The sequence below is a fragment of the Crocodylus siamensis genome, chromosome 7 (genome assembly GCF_052110815.1).
Source record: "Crocodylus siamensis isolate JL-2025a chromosome 7, ASM5211081v1, whole genome shotgun sequence".
Lineage (NCBI taxonomy): Eukaryota > Metazoa > Chordata > Crocodylia > Crocodylidae > Crocodylus > Crocodylus siamensis.
Genome location: NC_143401.1, coordinates 25,140,307 through 25,153,193, shown reverse-complemented (window position 1 = coordinate 25,153,193; position 12,887 = coordinate 25,140,307). Strand labels below are relative to the sequence as shown.

General features: G+C 47.7%; 1 protein-coding gene across 5 annotated transcripts in view; it reads right to left on the bottom strand.

Annotated features, from left to right (window-relative positions):
* SEC24C (SEC24 homolog C, COPII component) overlaps positions 1 to 8,496 on the bottom strand; it is a 58,928-nt gene extending 50,432 nt beyond the window's left edge. For 4 of the 5 annotated variants that reach the window (XM_090056970.1, XM_090056971.1, XM_090056972.1 and 1 more), the window contains exons 1-2: positions 8,341 to 8,496; positions 327 to 529 (exon numbers count right to left, since the gene is read on the bottom strand). In XM_090056970.1, the coding sequence (XP_089913096.1) occupies positions 327 to 501 (175 nt within the window). In that variant the 5' untranslated portion in view covers positions 502 to 529; positions 8,341 to 8,496. Of the gene's footprint in view, positions 1 to 326; positions 530 to 8,340 lie in introns of those variants that run through there. The other variant, XM_090056973.1, reaches the window with a different exon arrangement.
* Between the last annotated feature and the right edge of the window lie 4,391 nt (positions 8,497 to 12,887).

Here is a 12,887-nt window from a genome sequence, read left to right as displayed (position 1 = left end):
GAGTATGTGTCCAGGGAAGTAGAAAAAACAAGCAATAACATAGCCTTCAAAATGTTTAAAAACATCTGTCCCCAGTGAAATGTACAATTAGCCTCCAGGAAGAGAAATAAAGCAATGCCCTAACGATGCACGGCAACAATACAACTCATCTTTGACTGCTTCTTACAAAAAAATTCCCCACAGAACTTTTTATATTAACCGAAGATAATGTCACTGCACCTAGCTAACAGGGGATAAACACCTCTAGAAAAAGCACCCTATGCACTTAAAAATAAATAAATAAAAATCACAGGCTGCACAGTCCTTAGGTCTTGATTAAGAAGTACCTTGTGGAGGTGCTGGTTGCTGATATCCAGGCATTGGGCCATTATACACTCCATACTGAGAGTGAGGAACTCCAGGCATTTGCTGCCCTCCGTAGCCAGGCTGTTGGTATCTCTGATATGCAGGTTGAGGCTGCCCATATGGAGGCCCTGTGTGAGCTTGCTGGTTTACACTCATTGTGTTCACATCCCCAAACCAGTCTTACCTGCAAGGTAGAAAAACAACAAAAAGCAGACAGCAAAATATAAGAAGCCTGGAGTGCTATGAAAACAGCTGAGCAGAAGTTGGCCTATGAGTAACTTAGGTGCTAAAGAAGACAACACATTAATAACAGTTATTCTTGCATGGTAACTTTTCCCATTAATCCCAAAGACCATTTCTGGAAGGCAAAAGGATAAACGATTTTCAATGAATCAAAGTGCTGATAACACCATTTACAGTTGTGACCACTTAATTACCGTCGCAAAATAATGCTTAGTTATTATGTAGCACTAACAACCCCCACAGCCCCTAAGAGGGAACACTAAGAACTATCCCTATTTTGCAGATAAATTACAGTAAGGGACATGAAGCCCAAGAATCTGGTGAATGCTCAGCAGAAGATGAAGCAACACTCAAGTAACCTTGACTTCCAGTTCTGTGTAAATAGGGAGGTATGTGATTCAGATTCGGCCAATTCAGAGGACAGCGGTTCACTTCGGAGATTTGTAACACCACCCTGAATTGATTTGGCTGAATCGGCTTCAGAAGATTCGGCACCAATTCAGAGATTCAGGTAGTCCAGAGAGCGCTGTGGGAGAAGCCCCTATGGCTGCCCTGCCCAGGCCACCACTCACCGCTGCCAGAGCCAATCAGTGCGGGGCACTTTTCTTTTTGTTTTTTAAAGTGCCAGGAGGCTGGGCCAGGTGGGGGATGGGGCTGGGCAGCAAAGCCATGGGGGCTTCTCCCACAGCTCCTCCAGCTGTGTCTGCCTCTGACCCAGCTGGGGGAGCCACAGGGGCTATGTCCTGCTGCCACACGGCAGGGGTGAGAAAAATGTTGCAGGTGCGGCTCACTCCAGATGATGCTATGGCACAGCCCCCACTCCCAGCGCTGCCACATCTGCATTTGCACTGGGAGCAGGGGCTCTGCCCTGCTGCTGCTTACCAGCTGGCACAGGATGGGGGGGGGGGGTGCAGGATGTGGGGGTTATGCCCTGCTGCCACTTGCCCCATTCCACCTGGAGTGAGCCGTGCTCGCAAGCCTGCCCTGACTGGGCAAGTGCCAGCAGGGCAGAGCTCCCGATCCCAGTGCTGCTGTGCCCATATCCTGTGCCCCACTCCCCAAGTAACGCACCCCCCACCCCAGCTGGGCAGCTGGCCCCAGCCCCAATCCCTCCCTCCCCTACACCCCTTCCCTCACCCCTCTTCCAACCCCAAAAGACTTACCAGCTGTGAGCTGCCTGTTTAGTCTATGGCCAAATATTTTCTGAATCTATTTGGATGCTTCAAATTGATTTGGAGCTTTTAATTGGTCTCCTGATTTGATTCATAGATTCGGTTCCTGAAAGTTGGGCCGATTCTCCTCCAAATTGAATCAGCTACTGAAAATTCACACAGCCCTAGTGTTCTGTCTATTACATCATGCTTCCTCAATATTAGTGAGGCCCCACCTTAGAATTCGAAGGGTTGGTTCATAAGGCGCCTGAAGAAAATCTAGAATGGGGTCACGAACAGAAGTGCAGCCAGTCTATAAACCTAACATTCATATTGGATTTGAAAAAAATAAATTTAAGTGTCAAATTCTCAAGTGGAACCCGAGATTGGAGTGAAAGGTACCATATGCTAAGAGGTTTACTAATATGTGCATGTAAAGACCAGAAACTGAAAGGGAAAGGGACATCACAAACTGGAGTGAGGCACATGGGCAGAGCTGTCCAAGAAAACCTCTGGAATGGATGTACTTTTCATTCCTCACTTTTGTAGATATTAACAATCCACCATTTTTAAAGAAAAATACAAATGATAAGAATGTCCCATAACAAGTACGTAGCACTTAGATACACCTGTTCTGGAGGGAGCAGCATGCGGACCACCACTTCCTGCTCGGTATCTGGACAATGGGCAGTAGAGGATGGTTTCTTTTTACATGGAGGTATTGGTTTATCACCTGCCTAGATACACCAGACTTATAGCTACAGTTAATGTTGAATGCTGTAGTAAACAAAGATGTCCAAAGGCCAGGAAATTCACAGAGTCACAGTTACATAAAAGCATAAGAAAACATGCAAAACTATTCATATTTAAAATAAACCAAAGACCCTGTAAGACCCAAAGATCCTCAAGTCTCTGACAAATAATCTTTCTTTCTTAAAAAAGTTTTGCGACTTTGGCCCCGCCCACCACAGGGGAAAAAAGCAAAACTTAAATATTAAAATAAACAAGACAGACATAGATACAGAGAGGTACTAGATGATCGAGATAAACCCTAATCAGGAAACCTGAAGTTTACCTCAAACAGATAATAAGATACAACTACCTATTTTGTCCATGATAGGATTTTAACATGTGTTAACCAACGTGTAATTCACCTTTTGCACTAGTTAACAGAAGGCTTATGACAATCATAGTAGCTAATACATTAAACCCAGAGTGCCAACATTCAACAAGGGAACAAGATGACTGGAAAGAAACCATGCATAAAAGATTATCAGCATTAACCACCGTTCCAAACAGAGCTTCTGTAGACAGAGCTTACGGATACACATGCACCATATCCTGGAGGAAACACGGATGTACCATCTGCAGCCAAACTATGCTCACTGAGTTGCATCCATTATGGTCAGACTACTTGTATTGCTGTATAGATTTTAGATGCCTGTGGCTACTAGGGTCCATTACCGGACAGTAAAAAGATAAAATGGTAACATTTTGAATGCTTGATCTAATAAAAAAAAGAAAGCAACTTAATTAGGAGGCTAAGACTAGAACTGGCAAACTCTTTGTTTTCTATATGAAATATTATTTGTAATACAAGAAAGTTGCAAAATGAATGAATTGACATTGTCCATACAGAAAACATTAGTCTCCCCCAACCCTTAAATACGATACTTAAAAGAAAAGAAACTCAAGCTTTTTAAGATTTAAGCAGCAGCAGGTCAGTGACTTGATGGGCTATTATAGCCTTAGCATATGATCAGGGCCTCAAAGAGCCCATCTGCTACTAAAGCCTAAACCAAAGTTACTTTTATCTGAATCTTCTACCCTTTTGCAAGAATCAAAGCCTTCTTTATCAAACACGGACTTTGGTTTGTGTGGGCCACAGTGAGTGGTGAAGGGAGACTGGTAATTAGGAAATTATAGCCTGATCATTGCGCAGGGATTGAGGGCAGGGAAGAGGGAAAAGGGGAGATGATGAAGCTATTTTAAGTCCACTTTTCCTGTTCCATCTAGAAAACAACAAATTCTACCCCTTTGGGACTTGCACTCTATTTATTCATTTCATTTTATGATCCAAAGACCATACTGACAAATTGTCCTATGGGGAAAGAAGAGAAGAGGGAACATGAATATTAATTTCTGGGGCAGAGACACTTTGTTCAGTGGCAGAACTGAGGAAAATGTATCACTTAATCTGCATTTAACGACTTTGGTACTAAAAGACTAAAAACTTATTATGTCACACTTACGCATAATTAAACATAACTTTAGTACTCCCCACCTGCAACACAAATCTTCATTAAGCAGAACTGATGCTAATATGTTACTACTGTCACAACCAAATAAGCAGTCATTATTGAGTATCATGAAGCTAATTCAGTTTCTTGCAAGACAGCCTAATAAAGGAACCAGCCCTCAGCCCACTCAGGGCATTTATACACTTTTTTTTTCCAGAAACACACCGGAGATCCACCGCTTTGGAGCAGACTTGATTAATGAAATCTACTCTGCACACAAGCTGAGGCAACTGCACTGCACTGTGTGCAGCTGTGTAAGTAGCAAAATGCACATCAGTGCTGTTACGCTTTTGAACTAAAGCACCTCTGAGGCATTTTAGTTCAAAAGTGTGCTACCACTATTCTCTCAGCACTGATGCACATTTCGCCACTTATACAACTGCATGCGTTGCAGCACCAGACACTTTTCAAAAGCGGCCACCGCTGCGACGCAGACATATCCTAGTTAAGTAGTTTACTTAACTTTGAACATATTAATATTTTTCATCCTAATTCTTTATTTTATACAGCATTTTTAGAGTGCCAAAGCCTGCAGACAGAAAGATAAGAGACAACCAGTTGGTAAAAAAGACAATGAAGGGGGGGGGGGGGGAAATCACAGGAATCTTCATCAACGAGTCCATGCAAGTGTTATGAAAAATGTTTTTAAGTCTTGGTGTAGACAAAACTTTTGTTTATTCCTTCCAGGAAGTGAAAATGATTTAGACCCACTATCCTCAGTTGCCTAGCTGAGACAAAAGGAAAGAGCTAAATTATAACCATCCTCTGTAAAAGATTACGGTGTCACTTTTACAGCTTGCAGTGGCAAGCTGATCTCTACATGCAATCTACTTGCTAGATCTCTACATGCAATATTTTGTTACAAGCTTGAACTAAAAGGAGTACTCCCAACTTAATCCTCAAAAGGCAAGAGTGCAAACAAATAGCCTTCCATGTCTGAAAAAAAAAAACTGAGATAAAAAGAAACAATACAACACAATTGCCAAAATCTGGGACAGAAAAAGAAAAGCAAGGAACAGGGTCCTCAAAGGAAAAGTCTGGCTGGAATTTTGTTGCCTTCAATATTCCCATTTCAGGCCTGCATGTCAATTCACTCACTGGGGAATTCCATTACTCTGCTTCCAGCTCCAGACTTACACTCCAGAACTAACCAAGTCTTCCTGAAGGAGGCAGCGGTGGCCAATGACATACTATTGTTTCAGAGAATTTAAGAGGCTCTCAAAAGTGTTCAGCCATCTCTTGGCTGCATTTAGATGAGAGAACTTCTTATTTTATTTTCTAACAGCTAGAATGAACTTTGACCAAGGTGAACTAGGCTGAAAACCTTCAAAGGCAAGACTGCAGAAAATTACAACTTTGCCTTTTAGTCAGCCACATCAAGTTTCATAACTTCTTGTTTCCAGGGCTAACTGACACTTTTTTCAAGTTTTTGTCTTTACCCCTACAAACCAAGGCCACAGAAAAGCTGAGATGAAAGGGTAATAACAGTTTAGGTACTTCAAGGGACACAACATTAAAAAATGAGTCGTCTTAGAATTTGAGGCAGTAATGATGTAAAGTCAGTCATACTTTTCTGATCAGCTCCAGAAAGCCCTCGCTGAAACAGATGCTCAGGCCAACCATAAATGTAAAGTATTTGAAAAAGTAAAAAGCCTAAACATAACTTTAAGCACACACTTATTTTACCTATTAGGTTTTTGTTTACAACAAAAAACAGAGAAAGAGAATGATTCTGTGGCTGGATGAACTGGAGAAGAGAAAGGAACTGAAAGATCATAATTTACATCCTATTCTAGTGAATGCAGGGTTCAAAGGATAGGACCACACCTCCCTCATTGACAGCTATTTCTCAAAAGGGACGTGGCTATTTGTGCACCACTCCCACAGGGCAAAATCACTGAAAACACAACATCAGCAGAAAGGCATCTCATTTCTTAATGTAATCTCACTGAAAGGTCATTTTACATACTGCAACCTGTGATATCTTCAGGACTCACTTCTCTGAACCTTGCACTGTTTAGTGTATTTGATAATAAAAATTACTAAGATGATTTGGAGTTTGAAAGTGAGAGCTGAGTGAAGAGGTTATGTTAAAGGGTATTTTGAACTATGTAAGGAGCAAATAATGAAAGGGAGGAGGGTACAAGAAGAAATTGACCAGAATTGTGATACCCACTCCTCTATAACCATCTGCATTAGCTTATCCCTTTCCCCATCCTTAAACCACAAGCTTCCATGGCGGTGGTGGTGAACAACTGTCCCTGTATAATTTAACATTCCCATATGTTGCATACTACCATAACTGATGATTCCCTTCTTTCCCAAGGAAGGAAACAAGTTCTGAATTAATTTTTCCTTTTGGCTTCTCAGAAATCCCATTTTCTTTGTCCTGTCTTTTAGGTTGTCTACACAATCTCCGGTTGTAGCTACGCAAGAAAAAAAATCATGACCTGCCCACAAGCTAAATCCCACAAGTAGAGACAGCTTAGCTACTGGAGAGCAGTCCTGAGCGCACCCAAGATACATGCTCAATATTTGCAGCCTCTCAGTAGCAGTGGGGTATATGCATAGGGCCACTAAGTCAGTATACTGCTTCATTTCTGGGATTTGGCATGTGCTGAGAGAAAGTGGGTGGACACTCCACCTTGGCAGCAAGACGGTGTGGATAAGTACTTAGATAGTAAGCTCTACAGAATAGGAACTGTCTTAATTTTGAGTCAAGCTCAAAAAAAGGAAACCTGCCTTTAAAAATATTAACAACAACAACAATAATAATAATAATATAATCAATACCCTAACTCAAGTTCATTTCTAAAAAAGACCCAAGCACCAGGTTCCCCCTCTCTTTATCCTGTCGAGGTCTTAAGGTTGACCATCTAAGTCACTCTCTATGCCTTGCCCTTCCTTAGCTACCCAGCAAAACGCTCAAGGATTTCTAGAGCCAAGAGAGGACAGTCAGGGGACCACAAAAGTCTTTCAAGCATCTTGCACTTGTCCAAAAAATACATTCATGACTAAATACTCTGTAATCCATACTCCAGCAAACCAACAGCAACTATCCTTCCACATCGGTCTCCACCTAGAAACAAATCATTCAGCGTTTCCTTCCTCTGTGTCCCACAACAACAGTTGCAGTTCCCCTTCCAGAACGTCTGTGAAAGGATGAACAAAACCTCTTGTAACAATGCAATGATTCCGAATTCTAAGCCAGCATGCACCTTGCACTCACAACTTCAATTAAAAGACCTGGGAAGAAAAAAAGGCCAAATCCATGTCCTTCAGAATCCATGTGAGATTTTAGTATTACTGAAAGGCAGAGATTTCCAAGAGCATCTTTAGCAGCAAATTATACCACTCCTTAGGGTCTGCAGAAATCAGAGCTCAAGTAAAAGGCACTCTTCTATAGCGTTAGGAAAAGGAACCCGCAGGCCTGAATAGAACTTCCTTTCTTTCTGTAATACTCTTTGGGCTTTTGTCCGGGTGGTTCTACTGAAGACGTCTGAGCAAAAAAATAAAATAAACACCTAAATGGAAACGACAATGAGATTATTTTACAAACTAGAGACACAAGCTAGAGGTTAAGAAACACACCCACATCTTGACAAAGTTTGCTGGAACAGAAAAGAAGTACAAAGGTGCAGTTTGGCAGGACATGAGACTAAATGAGAATCAAGGCTGAAGAGCAGACTGAAGCCAAAGCGCTTATACAAGATCACTGATGCTAGCAACTCTGAAACACCCAGAAAGCAGGTGATTCTCCCCCGCTTTAGGGCTGACTTGCATGAACTACACCCCAAGCCAGGCAGATACAGGGGTGCTTGGGCCAGTGCAGCACAGTGGGCCGGGGCTGGCACCTGAGAAGGTTTCTTTGGCAGGGGCAGTTTCCCAGCTGCTGGCTGAGAGGTGCCGTCCCCGCCCAGCCACGGGCACCCGCCTTGGTCCAGCCGCGGGGATGAGCGGTCTGAGCAGGGCCAAGGCACAGGGCGAGGCCTGCCTGCCGCTCAGACCCTCTCGCGGCCGGGGCCGCGGGGCTGCAGGACGGAGCAGGCTGCGCGGCGGCCTGGCGGAAAGGAAGCGGCTCCTGTCTCGGCCCGCCGGCCTTGGGCCCCCGTGCAGCGGGGACGCTCGCTCGGACCGGCGGCAATCGCGGACCCGGCACCGACCTATCAGTAGGGGTGTGCGGGGGGAAGCCTCGCAGGCCGCGCCGGGGTCCACCCGCCCGAGGGCACCCACCGGGCCAAGCCGGGACCCCGTTCCGCCAAAGCGAGGGAGACGCCCCACCCCAGGCCGGCCGCGCTCACCCCGGCTGTTCCCGCTCGGCCGCTCACGGCGGTGCTGTCCCGGCTCCGCTCCCGACCCGGGCCTCGCTTCCGGTTCCCGGGCCTGCAGCTCCCGCCGGAAGTGCCCCCCCGGCCCCTATGCCACGTCCGCACTCGCCGCCAACCCCTGGCGGCCGCGACACCCAAAGCAGCAAAGCCCGGATGTTGCGCAGGCGCCATGAGAACAGGGAAGGCCGCATGGCTTCCGCATCTCGCTCCCTGGCATGGACGTCATCGCCCTGACGTTCCTTCGCTTCCACAGCTTCCGCCTGAGGAAAGGGAGGAGACCCACTCGGCGACACCCGGGCAGCTCTGCCATTGGGCGGGGGCCGAGGGGCTGCCAGCCAATAGCTGTAAGCCGGCGGTTTCCCTCCGCCCATGGGGTCAGCGCCGGGGTTGGGCAGTCTCGCAGGCCGCGACGGGTTCCACCCGCCCGAGCTGGGCCCAGCCCCTCGGGCGCCGACCAAGCTGGTGCCACTTCGCCTCCGAGTTCAGCGCTGGGGCGGGCAGCCAGCGACCGCCTCTCACTGCTCGGCGGGTCATCGGCCACTCGCCCTGAATAGAGCACAGCTCGAGCCTCTCGCCTGCACTTGGCTCCTCAGCCTGTGGAAGAAAATAGGGAAGAGCTGAAGTAACCTCTTGTGGGCTACGATGGTAGTAGGGCTACATTTGGTTCTTGATTGACTCACGGATTTGGAATGGCTTTGGCTGACTTGCTTTAAAACACTAAACATTTTCCTTAAAAAAACCCAAAACAAAACCTCAAAAAAAAACAACCCCTCTTGAGGGCTAAGATGAAGTGTAGTTTGGTACCTGAGCTGAGATGGATTTAAAAGGCATTGTGTAGTGGAGGATGCACCCCTGTCCAGATGCACTGTGGACAGGACACACTATGAGAGTCTTGTAATTAGTTTCATGCTGGCCAGCTTCCAGTGGGAGGATTTCGGCTACGTGTCGACTATGGAAATGGGGGGCTGCTCCCTAGCTTACTCCTGTGGGTGTTGGCTGAGGGCAAGCCAGACTCGGGGGCATCCAAGCCTCCAGGCTTGGGCCCATGGGTGACTGGTGCAACCTGACTCTGGGGGTCCCCCCATAGCTAATCGCTGACCCCACAAGTGCTGGCGGCAAAATCAGAGGTGCTGCTGTGCTTCTCAGGAGGGACACTGGCTGGCGAACCCTACTCCCCAGCTGGTGAGGACCAATCTCAGGGAGGCATATGTCCCCCCATGCCTTCCCTACACATCGCGTATGGTTGAAGCTGCACATAGGATGCCTGCCAATAGATTTGGAAGTATGTGAGGCCCTGGGCTTAAAAGTCTAGGTGGAGGATACTTGCTAGTTGTATTACCACATATGGTGTTTGAACAATTGAGTTTTGCTCAGTCAAAAGGATTCGGAACTGATCTGGCTAATTTGACCTGGAACATGAAAAATTTCCCAAAATACGAAAAAAAAAATAAGAAAAAAAACCCACAGGGCTCCCCACAAACCCTTGTGCTATCCCATGGACCCCACCTTTGGCACAGTCACAGCCCCTCTCAGTTATTCTAGCACCAACATCTACTAGCAGGAGTTGCCCAAGGGGAGAGCAGGGAGGAGCTGGCTGTGAGGGGAGTTCTCATCTCTGGTCCCTCCCGGGGGTGGCTGTAAGGAACGGAGGCAGCACTCTCCAAGGAGGAATTTCATAGATTTCATAGACATTAGGGCTGGAAGGGACCTCGGGAGATCATCGAGTCCAGCCCCCTGCCCAAAGGGCAGGAAGTCAGCTGGGGTCATAGGATCCCAGCAAGATAAGCATCCAATTTACTCCTGAAGGTGTTCAATGTAGGTGCTTGAACCACCTCCGCTGGCAGACTGTTCCAGACCTTGGGGGCTCGGACAGTAAAGAAATTCTTCCTTATGTCCAGCCTGAAACGGTCTTGCAGGAGTTTGTGACCGTTCGACCTCGTCATCCCTTGGGGCACTCTGGTGAACAGACGTTCCCCCAGATCCTGGTGGTCACCCCTGATAAACTTATAGGTGGCCATCAGATCACCCCTGAGCCTGTGCTTTTCCAGGCTAAAGAGCCCCATGGCTCTCAACCTGTCATCGTAAGATCTGTTTTCCTGACCTCTGATCATGCGCGTGGCTCTCCTCTGGACTCCCAAGCTTCTCCACATCCTTTTTGAATTGTGGAGCCCAAAACTGGACACAGTACTCCAGCTGCGGCCTCACCAAGGCCGAGTACAAGGGGAGAATGACGTCCCGGGATTTGCTCGAGAAGCATCTATGGATGCACGCCAGCATTTTGGTCGCTTTACTAGCCGTAGCATCGCATTGCAGGCTCATGTTCATCTTGTGGTCAATGATGACCCCCAAGTCTTTTTCTTCTGTAGTGCTAACCAACATAGCACTCCCGAGCCTATAAGGGTGCTGCAGGTTTTTCCTCCCAAGGTGGAGAACCTTGCATTTTTCGGTGTTAAACACCATGAGGTTCTCGTCTGCTCATTTGCTGAGCTTGTCCAGGTCAGCCTGGATCACCTGCCTATCTTCTGGCGTGGATGCTTTGCCCCAAAGTTTGGTGTCATCGGCGAACTTGGCCAGTCCACTCCTGACTCCAATGTCCACATCGTTAATGAAGATGTTGAACAGTATGGGTCCCAGGACAGAGCCTTGAGGGACCCCACTGGTCACAGGGCACCATGATGAGTGACTGCCATCAATCACAACCCTCTGGGTCCGACCACGAAGCCAATTTCCCAGCCAGCGGATCGTGGTGGAGCCAAGGCCACAACTGGGCAGTTTGGCCAAGAGGTGATCATGGGATACCAGATCAAAAGCTTTTTTGAAGTCAAGATATATTATGACATCAATCTCTTCTCCCTTGTCCAGGTGATAGGTCACCTGGTCATATAAGGAAAGGAGATTGGTCAAACAAGACCTACCCGCAACAAACCTGTGCTGGCTGTCCCTTAGAATGTTAGCCTGGGCCAGTCCCTCAAGGATGGCCTCCTTAATAAACTTTTCTAAGATCTTCCCCAGGATAGAAGTCAGGCTAATGGGCCTGTAGTTAGCCGGATCCACTCTCCTCCCTTTCCTGAAGATCGGCACCACACTGGCCTTCTTCAAGTCTTTGGGCACTACACCAGAGCGCCAGGAGTTTTCAAAGATCCATGCCAGGGGCTGGGCTATGACGCTCGCCAGCTCCCTGAGTACCCTGGGGTGCAGGTTATCAGGGCCAGCTGACTTGAAGGTATCCAGCTTCTCAAGGTGTTCCTTCACGAGGTCAGCATTGATGGAGGGCAGGGGATCCCCCTCACCCAGATTTCCCTGTCCCATAGCAGACATGGGCATCCCGTGTGACTGATGAAAGACTGATGCAAAGTACCTATTTAATAGGTTGGCTTTTTCCTGGGCATCAGTTGTCAGTTGCCCCATCTGGTTTAGCAGGGGTCCAACATTGCCCTTGCTTTTCCTCTGGCTCCCCACATATCTGAAAAAGGACTTTTTGTTGTCCTTGATGCCTGAAGCTAGTTGGAGTTCAGTTGCAGCCTTGGCTTTCCTGGTTTGGTCCCTGCAGGACCGGACCAGCGCGGAGTAATCCTCCTTGGAGGTGAATCCCGTCCTCCATCCTTTGTAGGCTTTCCTTTTTAGCCACAGTAGGTCCACTAGGTCTCTGGAGAGCCAGGGGGGCTGCTGTGCCTTCTTGCTGCCTTTCCTCCGTGTTGGAATAGATTTAGCTTGTGCACTGAGGATCGCTTCCTTGAGAAGCAACCACTCTTCTTGAACTCCCATCTCCCTGAGGTCATGGTCCCTGAGGGCCTGACCGACTAGCCTCTTGAGCTTGTCAAAGTCGGCTTTTCTGAAGTCAAGGACTTCTGTGTTGCTGACTGACTTGCCAGCTTTACGGCGGATGGTGAAGCTGATCAGTTCGTGGTCGCTGTCACCCAACTTCCCATCAATCACTAGGTCGCCGATTAGGTCGTCCCCCGTAGCCAGTACCAGGTCAAGCAGCGCTTTGCCTCTCGTTGGCCCATAGACTTCTTGAGTCAGGTAGAGGTCATCCACGCACGAGAGAAAGCTTTGCGCCCGCTCAGATTTAGCTGAGTGATCTTCCCACGAGATGTCCGGGTAATTGAAGTCACCCATGACAACCAAGGTCCTGGAGCAAGCGGCCTCAGTCAGTTCCCGGGCAAACTCCTGGTCAAGCTCGGGACTTTGAGTGGGAGGTCTGTAGTAGACTCCCACCGTTGTGTCCCCTGTGCCGAATTCCCCACGAATTTTAACCCAGAGGGTCTCTAGCTGTCCATGCCGGTCGCCAACATCAGCTTGCAGGGACATGTAGCTTTCCTTCACATAGAGAGCTACACCCCCGCCCCTTTCGCCAACACGATCCCTCCTGTATAGGGTATAGCCCTCTATAGCCGTGGTCCAGTCATGGGTGGAGTCCCACCAGGTCTCCGTTATCCCAATGACATCATATTTCTTTGCACTGAGCAGGAGGACGAGCTCGTCCTGCTTGTTGCCCAGGCTCCTGGCATTGGGGTACA